The following is a 16,986-nucleotide window of genomic DNA, read 5'->3' as shown; positions in this document are numbered from 1 at the left end:
GGCTGAGGCAGGAGAATCTCTTGAACCAGGAGGCGGAGGTTGCAGTGAGCTGAGATTGTGCCACTACACTCCAGCCTGGGCAACAAAGTGAGACTGTCTCCAAAAAAAAAAAAAAAAAATCAAGCAAATATGCCAACTTTTATTTTATTTTACTTATGACAGAATTATCAGAATTTTTAAATAGATTTGTAACTTTATCATTTCTTCTTGGAATTTTCTTTTTTAGACAGAGCTTCTCTCTTATTGCCACAGGCTGGAGTGCAGTGGTGCCATCTCAGCTCACTGCAACCTCCGCCTCCCAGGTTCAAGTGATTCTCCTGCCTCAGCCTCCTGAATAGCTGGGATTATAGGCATGCACCACTACGCCTGGCCAATTTTTTTTTTGTATTTAGTAAAGATGGGGTTTCACCATGTTAGTCAGGCTGGCCTCGAACTCCTGACCTCAGGTGATCCACCCGCTTCGGCCTCCCATAGTACTGGGATTACAGGCATGTGCCACCACACTGGGCCTAGAAATTTTCTGTTTTTATTATTTTATTAATCTTAAAAGCATTGATAAGAAATCAGTTTTCCAGAATCATTTCCAATCATGAAAGAAAATTATTTTCTCAATGATATCTTCATGTTTTCTAATTTGTCTTAGCATGTAGCTAGGAAGTTTTTAGATGATGAAGCAGAACTTTCTGAAGAAGATGCGGAATACGTTTCATCAGATGAAAATGATGAGTCAGGAAATGAAGAAGATTCCTCATTACTTGACTTTTTAAATGATGAAACTCAACTTTCACAGGCTATAAATGGTAAATGTTATAATGATCCTTCAGATTTTTTTCAGTGTTTGTATGTGCTTATATTTAAATATTTTAATCAGTTTCTAATGAAACTAGACCTTAAAGGTAATTAAATGTGGTATGTGCAAAATATTTATTTGGTCATTTTCATTCAAATTCTGTAATACTCGCTTTATTTTAAACTGGTTGTTTATAGGCTTCTGCTAATTTGATTATTTCTCTTCAGATTGACCTGGGTTGCTGAAGTGTGAAATGTTCATTTCACACATGTTTAGTGCCTGCTACATGCCTAGTACTACGTAAGGCGTTTAGGAACCATATATGAATGAACAAAATAGACAAAAAATTTCTTCTTATGAAGCCTACATTCAAATGGAAAGAGACAATATATATGCTAACTAAATTATTTAGTTTATTGTAAGATAAAAAATTACAGAAAAATAAAAACGTTGGACAAGATGAGAAAAATTTGGAGTGACTGAGGTTGGGGGTATAAATAACAGACAAGTTGCCATTTTATTATTTTTTAATTTTATTTTTTTAGAGACAGAGTCTTACTCTGTTGCCCAGAATAGGGTGCAGTGGCGCAGTCATAGTTCACTGCAGCCTTGAACTCCTAGACTCAGGAGATTCTCCTGCTTTAGCCTCGTGTTGGACTACAGGCATGTGCCACCATGACCAGTTAATTTTTTTGGCCTTTTGTTGAGATGTAATCTCACTGTGTTGCTCAGGTTAGTCTCCAACTTCAGGCCTCAAGCAGTCTTCTAACCTTGGCCTCCCAAAGTACTGGGTCAATAGCTGTGAGCCACTGCACTCAGCCTAGCTGTGATTTTAAATAAAGCAATTAGGAATAGGCGTCATTGAGAAGGTGACATCATCAGAGACTAGAAGAAGAGAGATTTAGTGATGTGGATTGTTAAGACCAACTGAAATACAAAGCTAAATTCATTAAATTTGCCAAGTAAAGGCAGTTTACTTTCAGAAAACGGTGTGTTCATCCAATGCTTGAACAGATCTTACATACAATACATTTAGAGGAGATGGTTCAGATTGACTATAACAGAAGTGAGAAATATTCTGATTATATCTCTTCAGTATTCTAATCTTTCACAGATCTCATCATTTATTCTGCTTTTGCAGTCTCTGATATTATTTAAAGTGACAGTTTCTCAAAGTTCGTGACTTTTAAGAAAAAAGTGTTTAAAGACAGTGTTCTCAGTACTGTCCTTAATGCTGATATAATTTGCAGGATAAGGTTTTATGCCCTTGATGTTCATTAACAGAAGTGGCTTTTGCAGGTTTACAATATAAATCCAGTGGAAGAATGTTGATACAAAGGCAACAGCCAGTGAGGCCCTGAGTCGGTAGTGTGCCTGGCCTGTTGAAGGAACATTGTTTTGACTGGAATGAGGGAAAAGGGAAGGTAGTAGGAAGATCAGATAAATAGCAGCCAGATCATAATCTGACATAATTTAGTAGAATCTCTGTAGCTTCTATGTTGAGAATGACCTATAGGGGAACAGAGGTAGACTGAGACCAGTTAGGAGACTATTGAGGTCCTCCAACCAAGGAATGGTAGTGGCTTTTACCAAGATAGTAGCACTGAGGAGAGTGAGAAAGATTGAATTCTGGATACATAAAGCTGACAGGATTTTCCGATGGATCAGAATAAAAGGAGGAGTCAGTAAGCTTGAGCAACAAGGACATAGTTGCTGTTATATTATTGGGAAGGCTGCAGATGAAGCAGTTTAGATGGCGATTATAGAAATTTGAAATTCCATTGCAGACACAGTATGTTTGAACTATGTATAGTTTCAAAGCTTTTTTTTTTAAGTACCTTGAAATTCACATTGTCTTTTGTTTTTATGTATCATGTCTCAAGTACCTTTCATTATATTAGAACTTTTAAAAATGCTAGGCATAAAAAAAAACCAAGGTGTTTCCCAGGTTTTCCTTAACTGAAAATTATGAAACATACTTTTTATTGGCTGTGGGTTTTAATGTTTTTAGTACATATTTGCTTTTCTGGCTAGATTTCTTATGTTTTTGTGAAACTTCTGTAAATCTGGTACATTTTTAAGGTCTTTGTATACCTTTGTTTTGAAAGAAAAGTCTCTGTTTCAATCCTCATTTTCAGAGAGACAGCTAAAGCAGGGAACTTAAGTTGTCCATGATCGTTCAACTAGATGATCTGATTTCAAAGGTTGAACTCTTAACTTATATTTTTGAATAATTGTTTATAGACATCTTTTAATATTTATTGTCTTTGTGTAAAATATTTGCACAAGGTTTGAATCAAGTAAATTTGAAATAGATTGAAGTTAAATACTTACTGGTTTTCATTTAAATAATTTTGCTACTTTATCTTAAATTCTTATCTTTACACAGATGCTGAAATGAGAGCTGTTTACATGAAATCTTTGCGTAGTCCAATGATGAACAATAAGTACAAAATGATTCATAAGACACATAAAAACATAAACATTTTCTCACAGGTATGAACTATAGAAATATAATGGAGAATTTCTGGATGGTGATGTTGAAATATGTTCCTGTTAATGAAGCCTCCATTTTGTTTCTAAAACTGGGCTGTCAGAGCTATTTGAGATAATTTCTGCCCAAAGTCAGGAAGCTCGACTAAATGAATTCTCAAGATCCCTTTTTGGCCGGGTAGGGTGACTCACGCCTGTAATCCCAGCACTTTGGGAGGCCAGTGCTGGTAGATCACCTGAGGTCAGGAGTTCAAGACCAGCCTGGCCAACACGGTGAAATCCCATCTCTACTAATAAGACAAAAATTAGCCAGGATGGTGGCACATGCCTGTAATCCCAGCTACTTGGGAGGCTAAGGCAGGAGAATAGCTTGAACCCGGGAGGCAGAGGTTACAATGAGCCAAGATTGCACCATTGCACTCCAGCCTACACGACAAGAGCGAAACCCCATTTCAAAAAATAAAAAAGATCCCTTTTTTGTCCTTGGTTGATAAATTTTTTTTTTTCATAAAAATGTTATATTCTGAAACTTATAGGTTATATCATTTATGGATAACATTTTCATATTAGTCGTGTTTGTTTATAAATTGCCATGTTCAGCTTGGTAATGTGTACTCTCTGTACTTCCATTGTGCTTATTATATAGCATTTATCATCTATTATTATTGTTTACTTTCTACCTGCTGTTACTAAACCTTAAATTTCTAGACGGTAAACCATTCTTTTCCTTTATTCTCAGACTCATTTTCCTCCACAAAGAATGTACTTGGTATATGTTAGTTGAGTAAGTGGCTGAATTAATAAAGTAAATTAAACAAATATTAATGCAGATTTCATGTGCTTCGAAGTATGTTTTAAATACCTGTTAATTGTCTGAAATTAAATGTAAAATATTCTTGTGTTTTTATTGTAGATTCCTGAACAAGATGAAACCTATTTAGAGGATAGTTTTTGTGTTGATGAAGAGGAGTCTTGCAAAGGCCAATCAAGTGAAGAAGAAGTTTGTGTTGATTTTAACTTAATAACTGATGATTGCTTTGCAAGTAGCAGTAAAAAGTATAAAACCCGACGTGCAGTAATGCTAAAACAAATGATGGAACAAAACTGTGCACATTCAAAAAGGAAATTATCCAGAATTATTTTACCAGATGATTCAAGTGAGGAGGAGAGCAATGTAAATGATAAAAGAGAATCTAATATTGCAGTTAACCCAAGCACTGTGAAGAACAACAAACAACAGGACTGTTGTTTAAATTCAATGCCTTCTGGATCTTCTCTGCATTCCAAGGTGCATTCTAATCCAGTAGTTAATCAATCACCAAAGCAGAGCAAACAGACATCACTTAATTTAAAGGATACAATTTCTGAAGTCTCAGACTTCAAACCTCAGAATCGTAATAAAGTCCAGTCTACCACACCACCCTTCACTACTGTTGATTCACAGAAAGACTGTAGAAAATTTCCAATTCCACAGAAGGTATGGATCAAAGAAAGGAAAAATGTCTTTAGATGGTTACCAGGAGTTTTTCTTTATCTTTCTTATGTGTGTGTTTTGTATTAAATAACTAGGTCACAGAAAAATCAACAAAAAAATTTTGAAGAAAATGTCTTCAAACAAGAAAACAATACACAAAATTATATGGGCAATTCACAGGATGCTCAGGTTTTAATTTTTTAAATATGTTAATGTTTTGTTAACACTATGTAAGGAAACTTGTTAATTTTATTAAAAGGATGTGGGAAAATAGGGCTTTCTGCAAGGCAAAGTTGATTGAAATTATGTGTTCAGAACTAGTTCCTTGGCCAGGTGCAGTGTCTCATGCCTGTAATCCCAGCACTCTGGGAGGCCGAGGCAGGTGGATCACTTGAAGTCAGGAGTTCAAGACTAGCCTGGCCCACATGGTGAAATGACGTCTCTGCTAAAAACACAAAAATTAGCCAGGCATGGTCGTGCATCCCTGTAGTCCCACCTACTTAGGAGGTTGAGGTAGGAGAATCGCTAAAACTTGGGAAGGAGAGGTTGCAGTCAGCCGAGATCGTGCCATTTCATTCCAGCTTGGGTGACAGAGCAAAACTCCGTCTCAAAAAGGAAAAAAAAAAAAAAAAAAAAAAGACCTAAAACTAGTTTCCAGATTAACTTCTCTTCTTCTCAGAAGGCTTCGGGTATGTAAGTCTCTTTTTATTGGGTAAAGGAATTTGGGAGTACCACGTGTCAAAAAAAAAAAAAAAAAAAAAAACTAGAACTAGTTCCCAGGTTAACTTTTCTCCTTCTCAGAAGGCTTTGGGTATGTAAGTCTCTTTTTATTGGGTAAAGGAATTTGGGACTACCAACTGGTTTCCTTCCTTAAAGTTTTCTTCCATTTCCTTCCAGAATGACTGCTAAGTAGTTCAGTTTTACCTTCTCCCTGTTGTGCTATTTCTAGAAGAATCACTGTAAAACTGTTTCCTGTTTTTAAGAGTTTATAATTACAGTAATTTTGCTAAATAGCGGTTAAAGAAATAATAGGAGCCGTATATATTGATTCATTTGTTTGCCTAACTAGGAGTGAGACTGAAAATGGACTTATTAAAAATTAATAATTTTTATAATTGACAAATAATTGTATATATTTATCAAGTATAACATGTTTTGAAATATGTATACATTGTGGAATGGCTAGATCAAGCTAATTAACATATGTATTACCGCAAATACTTAACATTTTTTGATTGAGAACACTTAAAATTTACTCTTCCAGTGATTTTCAAGATAAAATACCTTGTAATTGACTATAGTCTTCCTATCTGAAATTTTGTATCATTTGACCAACACCCTCCACCCCAACCTTAACCCCCCTTACTAACTACTATTCTACTGTCTGCTTCTACTTCTCTTGATCCCCAAGAAGTTTCATCACACTCTGCCTTAGCCACATGCTTGACAGTGTCCACATAATGGTCCTCATATTTGTGTTTCCAATTGCAAATTGTCCCCAGTTTTTTTTTGCGGGGGGAGGCATAGTTATTTCTTGAAGGCATTGTTAGGAAAAGATTGACTACATTAAGTCTTTATAATAGACTGGAGAACAAGAAAGTACTTAATTTCTTTGAGTTTCAATATCCTCATCGATAGCATAGAGATTAAAATCCCAAGATGAGTTCTCATTGTGTTGCCTAGGCTGGAGTACAGTGGCTATCCACGGGTGCGATCATAGCTCACTGCTGACTTGAACTCCTGGACTCACGTGATCCTCCTACCTCAGCCTTCTTAGTAGCTGGGACTATAGACATGCAACACCATGCCTGGCAAGATTACTATTTTTATATAATTCATTGTATTTGGGGTCTGTAATTTGAGAATTATTGTGTTCCTTTGGAAGTATCACGTCCTTGCTTTTTCATATATGACGTGTCTTTATGTTGATTTCTACACATCTAGTGGGATATTCGCCTCATGAAGTTTTATGGAGTAATTTCCCAGGGAAAGACTTATTTGTATAAATGGGTCTTAGGGTGTCAGTTTGGTGGGGTGTGTTGGCCTTGGTTCTAGGTGGATACAGTAGTGTAGTTTCTGTGTAGTTTCTTCAGCTGTAATTCACACTAGTGACATTTGTGAGTGTCTCAGTATGCTAGGTTTTTCTCGACAAGGCAGAGTCCCTCCTGACCCTGGGCTAACTCTATCTGGGCAGTGGAGATGAGGCTACGGAGGCTGGGTGCCTCCACACTGCCCTTCTGGGCTTCAAATTACCGTAGATGCCTATTCACCCCCACACCACACTCCAGTGCTCTTTACTTTGAAAAGAGAGATAAGCACTGGTAATCACTAACACTTTAAGCAGTATTTCTACTTTGGTATGTCCTAACTAAAAAATAGATATAGGCTAGTGATACTTTGAAGAGCACTATGAAAAAGGATCAGTAGATCTTAATGGAAAGATGTTTTAAGTTCTCTACTATTAGTGAATAAAATTACATATAGTATGATTCTTATTACTTGAAATTAGGAGGGGAAAGAATTTTTGAGGTAAATTTGAAAAGGCATAAAATAGACTACCCTGACAAAAATCTTCACAGATTAAAAATACTAATATTTGCATTATCATGAATATTACAAACAGTATTCCTTGTCTTTTATTTGCTTTTTTTGTTTTGTGTTTAATGTTTCTTGCTATATGAAATATAACTTCTTTATGCAGCCTAGATTTTTTTCTTTGTACTTCCTGACCTTGTCATGTTTAGAAAGCCATACTCTAAGATAACTAAGTACTTCCACTATTTTCTTTTAGTTCTTTAGTGGCCATTTCCTCCTTCATTACATTTATTATTCTTTTTTAAAATTAAATATTAAATATATTTTAGTGATAATTTCTGAATAATTAGGATGTTGATCTTAGTTTATTATGTTAAAAGATAGAAAGTCTACCTTAAGTTACGATGTAGAAAGGCAGAGGGAGTATTGCTCCCATCCTTACTATAACAAAGAACCAGTCATCAGCAAAATCATGTTTTCTTGAAACCATTACAGAGCTAAGGTTGTAGGGCAAACAATTAGGCTGATATTTAAGGAAAAACAGGCCCCTCCAATGAAAAGCTTGCTAATTCATGGCAATCACTGGACACTATAAAATGTGGTAAAAATAATTCAGCTGACCGGGGGCAGTGGCTTACGCCTATAATCCCACACTTTGAGAGGCCAAGGCAGGTGGATCACTTGAAGTCAGGAGTTTGAGACCAGCCTGGCCAACACGGTGAAACTCCATCACTACTAAAAATATGAAAAATTAGCCAGACATGGTGGCAGATGCCTGTAGCCCCAGCTATTCAGGAGGCTGCGCCAGGAGAATTGCTTGAAGCAGGGAGGGAGAGGTTGCAGTGAGTTAAGATTGCGCTGCTGCACTCCAGCCTGTGTAACATAGCGAGACTCCATATCAAAAAAAAGAAAAACGAAACAAAAACAACAAAAAAATTAGCCTGGCATGCTGGTGCGTACCTGTAGTCCTAGCTGCTCAGCATGCTAAGGTGGAAGGATCACCTGACCCCAGGAGGTTGAGGCTGCAGTGAGCTGTGATCGTGCCACTGCACTCCAGCCTGGGCAACAAAGTGAGACTCTTTAAAAGAAAAATTTTAAAAAAAATTTCAGCTAAAACGTTAGTGAATTGCAAAAGGCAATGGACTAGCATGAAAGTTTAGAACCCCTGGGAGTTGTAGACACAAGGGGAATTTACAGCCACTCATGGGCTCTTCACACACATCAGGGATTCACAAAAAAGACTGAGAATGAGAAAAACCCTTGTTCTTTGTACAGTCCTTGGGGAAGAGATAAGCAATTGCTGTGGAAAAGGAACCATGCCTCACCTTGTTCCTTTCCAACTTTCCCCTATGGAACAAAAAGCTTTAAGCTACTGGGGGAAGAGCAGCAAACTGTATCGCCCTCAGAGCTTAGGTGAAGACTGCAGATCAGGAAGGAAACAAGAAAAATACCCTCTATAACTGGGAGAAGGGCAGGAAAACATCTTAAGCCTAGACAATTAGAGGTCTCTAATAACTGGGAGGGAGAGTAAGATCACTGAGAAATTCCTACCTTCGAGACCTACAGAAACAAGTCAAACCAGGACAACAGAAAACACCAATTCCACACTCCTAGTGCTCCCTCCCACCAGTCTAGCAAACACCAAGTAACTAGAGCAATCTGCTAACACAAGTATGGGAAGAGAACATCTTGCCAAATCCAAAGTCATGAAGATTTTCCTTTACGTTTCCTTGTAAGAGTTTTATAGTTTTAATTCTTCAGTGTATACCTTTGAATCATTTTGAGTTAACTTTTGTTAATGATGTAAAAGTCCAGCTTTTGTTGGTGGTGGTGCATGGCTATCTTACTTAAAATCAGTTGACCATATGTGTGAGGGTTTATTTCTAGACTGTCATTTCTTTGGCATATGTCTTTTTCTATGCCAGTAACACACTGTCTTGATTCCTGTAGCTTTATAGTAAGTTGGTAAGTCTGAGTTTTCTAACTTTTTTTTTTTTTTAAGATTGTTTTAGATATTCAGAGTCCCTTGAAATATATGAAAGTTAGTATGGATTTTCCCATTTCTGCTATATATCCTTTTGGAATTTTGAAAGGGATTGTATTGAATCCATAGATCATTTTGGGTAGTATTGTCATTTTAATAATGTTAAATTTTTCAGTGCATGAAAATGGGATGTCTTTTTATTTATTTTGTTCATGGTCCCAAATTAAAATCTACAAAATAATTTATGTTCAACAAATTCCAGGCCAGGCACGGTGGCTCACGCCTGTAATCCCAGCACTTTGGGAGGCTGAGGTGGGTGGATCACCTGAGGTCAGGAGCTCAAGACCAGCCAGGCCAACATGGTTTGAAACCCTGTCTCTACTAAAAATATAAAAATTAGCCGGGTGTTGTAGCAGGCACCTGTAATCCCAGCTACTTGGGAGGCTGAGGCAGGAGAATGACTTGAACCCAGTAGGCAGAGGTTGCAGTGAGCTGAGACTGCACCATTGCACTCCAGCCTGGACGACAAGAGCAAAACTCCATCTCAAAAAAAAAAAAAAAAAATTCCAGTTTTATTTTTGTGTCCTTCACTGTTTCCTTCCTTGTACAAAGGTAATAATTAAAAATATCTATATACTTCGGTTTGTTTATACATTGTTTGAAATATATAATTAGATACTTTTATATTTTTAATCTTCCTTAGGTAAGTAGTAAAATATAGTACATACTTTATCCCATCTTGATTTTTTTACTTAAAACTATATCCTCAGGTTCACTCAATAGTAATATACAGATATACTTTCCTCATTACTTTGTGTAGCTGCATACACCATTGTATGATTATGTAATAATTTATTCAACATTTCCATATTGATGCATATGTGGGTTGTTTCTAATCTTTTGTTCTTATAATAAATAGCCATGTTTGTATTCTCTTAAATGTTGGGATTAATTTCTTGGAATTGCTGTAAAAAGTAAATGCATATGTAATATTGCCAGATATTGCTAACTTCTCTATAGGGTTTGTACCTTTTTTTTTTTTTTTTTTTTTTTTGTGAGGCAGAGTCTCGCTCTGTCGTCCAGGCTGGAGTACAGTGGCGTGATCTCGGCTCACTGCAAACTCCGCCTCCCACGCCCAGATAATTTTTGTATTTTTAGTCGAGATGGGGTTTCACCATGTTGGCCAGGCTGGTCTCGAACTCCCGACCTCAAGTGATCCACTTGCCTCAGCCACCCAAAGTGCTTACAGGCGTGAGCCACCGCACCTGGCCCTGTACCATATTATTACTACCAGCACTGTAAAAGAATTTCTGATTTCTCCAGAACCTTATTAACAGAGAATATTGTCAACCTAGTGAGAGATGGCATGTCATATAGTTTCAAATTTGTGTTTTTCTTTGCATAGCAAATTTGAAAGCATCTTTTTTCTTTCAGTTTCATACATTTATATAGCTCGTAAGAGCCATTTGCATTTCTTTTTTGAGAGCACATTTTATTACTTGCTTTTTGTGGATCACACAGGTATTGTGTATTCTGGCTACAAGCCTACATGAGGGCTGTGGGGCCAATATGTAGATACCAATTCTGAGATTTTTCCCTCTCTACCAGATATCAAGATTGACAACTACTTTTTCCTTTCTGCTTTTATGGAGTAGATTTATTTTTTATTTGCGCTTATAATAAATGTTTAACCGTTTTTGGGGACAGAGGTTCGGACATCTGGCACTGTTTCCCGTGCCCTGTGCCTCTGCAAAAAGAGGAGCTCATGGTTCACAGGATTTGGCAGATTACTTTGGAAAGGAAAGCTGGTTCTGGCTTAAGTAACTTCCAAAATTCTCACTTCCATGTTGTTTTTGACCTCGGTGTATTCCTTCCTTTCTTGTCAGACCATTTATGTATTTCTAAGTATTTTTTACAAACATGTTAGTTTTTTAAAACTAAACAGGTTTAGTTGTTTTCAACTGGAGATACTTTCTGGTTATCTAATGTTCCTATTATTTTTCAAAAATGTCTTGTCTGGTTTTCTTATTCTTCACAATGAACTCTAATCTGCTCTAAGGTTATTTCACCTTCCGTTCATTTATTTTTTTTCTCTAGGCTAAACATTATAATTTTCTTTTTTAACACTTCTTTCCTTTCCTGTTCATTTTTAGACTTTCTCCTATTTCTTTACATCCTACTGTTCTTAGCTTTTGTTGTTAATTATAGCTTTATAGTTTTTTGAAGTATAAGAATAGTGACTTATGTGTTCCTTCATTTATTGTCACTTTGGTCAAATTGAAGGAAGAAAACTGGACATTCTCAGTACGGAGAATCAACTTCGGACATGAGACATTTATGGCACATTTATGTATTTCACCTGATTGTGACCAGTGTTTTCCACTTTTTCAGGATGGCCGTGCTTTGGAGGATTCTAGCACTTCAGGGGCATCCTGTTCCAATTCAAGACCACATTTAGCTGGGACACATACTTCTCTTAGACTTCCACAGGAAGGAAAAGAAACCTGTATTCTTGTAGGCGGTCATGAAATAACTTCTGGATTAGAAGTAATTTCTTCCCTAAGAGCAATTCATGGGCTGCAAGTAGAAGTTTGTCCTCTTAATGGCTGTGATTACATCGTGAGTAACCGCATGGTGGTGGAAAGGAGGTCTCAGTCTGAGATGTTAAATAGTGTCAATAAGAACAAGCTCATTGAGCAGATCCAGCACCTGCAGAGTATGTTTGAAAGAATATGTGTGATTGTGGAAAAGGACAGAGAAAAAACAGGTTTGTATTTTTAAATATCTTTGTTAATAAGACTGTAAAGGAACTTTACTGTTAACTTAGTTTATTCTTCTATTATTAGGATATGGGAAACTCTTAAAATATAAACACTTGACTGGTGAATGTCATTCATATTTTCATGCAGCCATAATGGCTTTCATTAGTTATTGTATTTAAATGCAGCTTATGAGAACTGAAGGGTCGGAAATTGAAGGCAAGTCTGCCAAACATAAGACTTTTTCAGGAACCCACGAAGCATGAGGGCCTTAAATAAGGCAGCAGTGAGGAGGAGTAGTAGTAGTATTCGGGAGATGTTTAAGGAGTCAGGATTAGCAAGAGTTGGTGGGAGGAGTTGAGAATTACTGAGTTGACCAACTTCTTGGTTATTGGGCAGTTAAATAGTGGTACTGTTTATTGCAATTATGAATATAATGGAAGCAACAGATAAGAGGGACCAGGAAAGTTCAATTTTGAACACGTTAAGATCGAGTTCTCAATGGGTCACTGAAGTGGGTGCCTAGGATGCATTTGGAAGTGCAGGATTGGAGCTTCAGGTAGAAGATTTCTGCAGTAATTATTCAATTGTATGGCGAGCCCTTAAGAACAGTGAAAAGATCATGAGATACGGAATCAGAAGACACACCGATTACTAGTTTCTCTATGCGACATTGCACTGACAAATCACTCCCTCTGAGGAACTAGTAATACACTTGTCCTATTCATCTTGTAATATTATGAGAACTAAGTAAAATCATGTAGTTGTGAAAGCCACTGCAGAAGAATTGAAGATTTATACTTTTGGTAATAGTGTAATTTATGTAAAACATAAATTACATAAGATAATATGAGGAAGATAATATGGGAATTGGGCAGCTTTTTCATCCCCATTTTGTCATTGGTGAACCATGTAGCCTTAGATAAGTCATTTTATCTTTTGGTTTCCCAATTTTTTTTCCTTTTTTTTTTTTTGAGAGACTCTCGCTCTGTCACTCAGGCTGGAGTGCAGTGGCACGATCTCAGCTCACTGCAACTTCCCCCTCCCAGGTTCAAGCAATTCTCTTGCCTCAGCCTCCCGAGTAACTGGGATTAGAGACATGTGCCACCATGCCCAGCTAATTTTTGTATTTTTAGTAGAGACGGAGTTTCACCATGTTGGTCAAACTGGTCTCGAACTCCGGACCTCAGGTGATCTGCCAGCCTCGGCATTCCAAAGTGCTGGGATTCCAGGCATGAGCCACCGTGTCCAGCCTTTTTTTTTTTTGGAGGCAGAGTCTCGCTTTGTCACCCAGGCTGGAGTGCAGTGGCGCAATCTCGGCTCACTGCAACCTCTGCTTCCTGGGTTCAGGTGATTCTCCTGCCTGAGCCTCCTGAGTAGCTGGGACTACAGACGCGTGCCACCACGCTCAACTAATTTTTTTTGTATTTTTTGTAGAGATGAGGTTTCACCATGTTGTCCAGGATGGTCTCGATCTCTCGACCTCGTGATCTGCCTGCCTTGGCCTCCCAAAGTGCTGGGATTATATGTGTGAGCCACCGTGCCCAGCCCCAGCCTCTTTTTAATTTGAAAAGTCAGGGATAAAGGAAGTAGATTTGGAATAGACAGGAAAGTAACATGGCAAACGTTATAGAAAAGTATCAGGGGCCATAATAGCGAATACCAATAAAAGGATTTAAGTAGAATATGGAATAGAAAATGAACAAGAAAGGGTAGGGAACTAATTGACAAGATGACATTAAAATGGGTGTACAGGGTATTTGTTGAGTGATTCTTTGGAATAAATACATAAGATAATTTTATGTCACTTAAACTAGTACTTAATGCGCCCTTCCTCAGAGCTAGCATGAAAAATTAGAGGTGAGTAATACAATCTTGGCCTTCAGGAGTGAATTATGTAGGAATATAAGCTCTTCCTTACTTATTCAAGGCGCTCATAGTTATCCCTATTTTCTTTCTCAGATATTTGAGAAACATTAGTTGTAGGGTTTCTCATTAGCAGAATGTGGCACTTGTTTGCCAATGGTGTAGATCTTGGGATTTTAATAAAATAAAGTATATTAATGATTCTACTTGATATTACTTACTAAAGTTTGCCTTTCCCTAAATTAAAATATTTAGGAGACACATCAAGGATGTTTAGGAGAACAAAAAGCTATGACAACCTGCTGACTACCTTAATTGGCGCTGGAATCCGAATTCTCTTCAGTTCCTGCCAAGAAGAAACTGCAGATTTGCTAAAGGAACTGTCTTTAGTGGAACAAAGAAAGAATGTTGGTATTCATGTTCCAACAGTGGTGAATAGTAGTAAAAGTGAGGCACTCCAGTTTTATTTAAGTATTCCCAATATAAGTTATATAACTGCATTAAATATGTGTCACCAGTTTTCATCTGTGAAAAGGATGGCTAACAGGTATGTCTGTTGTAATATTTTTAAATGATTACTTTTAAAAGATTCTTAAAAGCATTCCATAGAAGTTTAACATTAAAAAAATTTAAGAGGCATCGTGCCTGTTAGATTATTTTATTCAGTAAACATTTTTTGCCTGCCAACATATATTAGTTACTATATGAAGCTGAGGGACATTAATCAAAGAAAAGAAAAAAATAGGTGTAGGGATTTCCTTTGAGAACCTTAGAGCTCTGTGGAGAGACAATAAATAGCAGTTACATTTGACCTTGCAATCTAACATTTCTGGGCTGTTCAGTTCTGTAACAAGAAAAATGAGCATTTATATTGCTTGAAGAGGGAGATTTTAGAATGTAGTTCATTTTAATTAAAGGCCTACATCAGATACTGTCTAAGCTCATTCTGCAATGCTGAAATACCATAAACTAGGTAATTTATAAACAACAGAAGTTTATTTCTGCCAGTTCTGGATACTGGAAGTCTGAGATATGGCTGGATTCTAGAGAGAGCTTTTTACTGAGTCACAGACTACTGCCTTCTCATTATATCCTCACGGCAGAAATAGAGCAAGCTAGCTCTTTGACCTCTTCTTATAAGTGCACGAGGATATCCACCTTTATCAACTAATTCTCGAAGTTGCCTCTTCCAAATACCATCACATTGGGATCAGGGCTTCAACATATGAATTTTGGGGAACACAAAAACATTCAGTTCATTGAAGATATTGGAATTGTTTTTCTAGATAATTTTAAGGAAAGGAACCAAGTAGCTGTTTTATCCAAACTAATTTTCAAGACGTATCAGCTGGATGGATAATGCTTGAGATGATTTCCTTAAAGGCTACTGTGTTTGGTGTTCTTTAGGTAATATTAAATTTTATAAAAGCCAAAAGTCCTAGTGTAATGATTTTGTCTCATTTATTTTTCAGCTCACCTCAAGAAATCTCCATGTATGCACAAGTAACTCATCAGAAGGCTGAGGAGATCTATAGATATGTTCACTATGTATTTGACATACAAATGTTACCAAATGATCTTAACCAAGATAGACAGAAATCTGATGCATAATCAAGCTGCTCAAGATGGAGTTTTCAAAGAACTCTTACAATATTAAATGCACTTCAATAATCATTGCTGTTTTGTGATTGTTTATTTGTAAATAAGAGAATATTTCCTTAAATATATTTTATATTGTATATTTTTATTTATATAGATTATATAAATTATTAAAAAAGAAAAATCTGATGTTCGGTGATCATTTTGACTACATTATGAAACTAATTTTTTTATTAAATAAAACAAGGTTTATTAAAAGTGTTACTAAGGATAGTTTAAGAAAGTAAAAGCTAAGCTAGAGATATACTTTGGAATGTTTCCCAAGATTAAAGTTGTACTGTTGTGATAAATAGTAAAGTTGATATGTCTGACTACAGCCAACTTGTCGATTTTTCCCATGTATAGATAGTATACTTTAAGTGTACTGATTCTAAGTATGTGTACTTGGTAAGGTGTGGGTGATGGGTGGTTGTGAGATAAATGACCCACTAACTAGGAAAGTAGAAAACTTAACTGAATGTTTATCTGACCAGAATTGCATCCCAGTTAAGTACTGTCAAATCTGTTAATATGAACTCTAATATGGTTTGGCTGTGTCCCCAACCAAAATCTCATCTTGACTTGTAATCTGAATTATAATCCCCATATGTTGGGGAGGGACCTCCTGGAAGGTGATTAGATCATGGGGGCGGTTCCCCCATGCTGTTCTAGTGATAGTTTTCAGAGGATCTGATGGTTTTCTAAGGAGCTTTTCCTCTGTTCACTCTGCAGTTCTCTTGCCTAGTGCCATGTGGAAAAGGAAACGTTGGCTTCCCCTCCACCACGATTGTAAGTTTCCTGAGGCCTCCCCAGCCATGCAAGACTGTGAGTCAATTAAAATCTTTTCCTTATAAATTTCCGTCTTGGGTTATTTCTTCATAGCAGTGTGAGAATGGACTAATACAAACTCCCAGCTACCTTACTCTTTATTGCCGAAATATATTCAAAGTGGTATATTGGTTTGGACTTAGAAAGTTTATTTTCAATATAAATTACTGAATTCAGGCCCATTATGTTGACCACATTACATTTAATGTTTTGATCCATTCTCTTGTCTGTGATGACATTAAGAAGGCTTTGCTTGGGGCCGGGCACAGTGGCTCACGCCTGTAATCCCGGGCAGATCACGAGGTCAGGAGGTCGAGACCATCCAGGCTAACACGGTGAAACCCCATCTCTACTAAAAATACAAAAAAATTAGCCGGGCGTGGTGGCGGACACCTGTAGTCCCAGCTACTCGGGAGGCTGAAGCAGGAGAATGGCGTGAAACTGGGAGGTGGAGCTTGCAGTGAGCCGAGATCGCGTCACTGCACTCCAGCCTGGGCGACAGAGTCAGACTATCTCAAAAACAAAAACAAAAAAAGAAGGCTTTGCTTGTATCTGCAATATATATGACATCTTTCTTCTAGTCAGTCTAGTACTAAAGCAGCCTTTAATTATGTGAGTC

General features: G+C 37.1%; 1 protein-coding gene across 1 annotated transcript in view; it reads left to right on the top strand.

Moving 5' to 3' along the window:
- Positions 1 to 15,869, top strand: part of FANCM (Fanconi anemia, complementation group M) — a 74,132-nt gene extending 58,263 nt beyond the window's left edge. The window contains exons 18-23 of the mRNA XM_011947070.1: positions 644 to 800; positions 3,180 to 3,286; positions 4,197 to 4,760; positions 11,668 to 12,043; positions 14,157 to 14,448; positions 15,374 to 15,869. Coding sequence (XP_011802460.1) covers positions 644 to 800; positions 3,180 to 3,286; positions 4,197 to 4,760; positions 11,668 to 12,043; positions 14,157 to 14,448; positions 15,374 to 15,512 — 1,635 coding nt within the window. The 3' untranslated portion in view covers positions 15,513 to 15,869. The remainder of the gene's footprint in view (positions 1 to 643; positions 801 to 3,179; positions 3,287 to 4,196; positions 4,761 to 11,667; positions 12,044 to 14,156; positions 14,449 to 15,373) is intronic.
- Positions 15,870 to 16,986: the final 1,117 nt, after the last annotated feature.

The sequence above is a fragment of the Colobus angolensis genome, unplaced genomic scaffold (genome assembly GCF_000951035.1).
Source record: "Colobus angolensis palliatus isolate OR3802 unplaced genomic scaffold, Cang.pa_1.0 Scaffold258, whole genome shotgun sequence".
Taxonomy (NCBI): Eukaryota; Metazoa; Chordata; class Mammalia; order Primates; family Cercopithecidae; genus Colobus; species Colobus angolensis.
The sequence above is the reverse complement of the archived record's forward strand: the minus strand, read 5'-3'. Positions and strand labels throughout refer to the sequence as shown.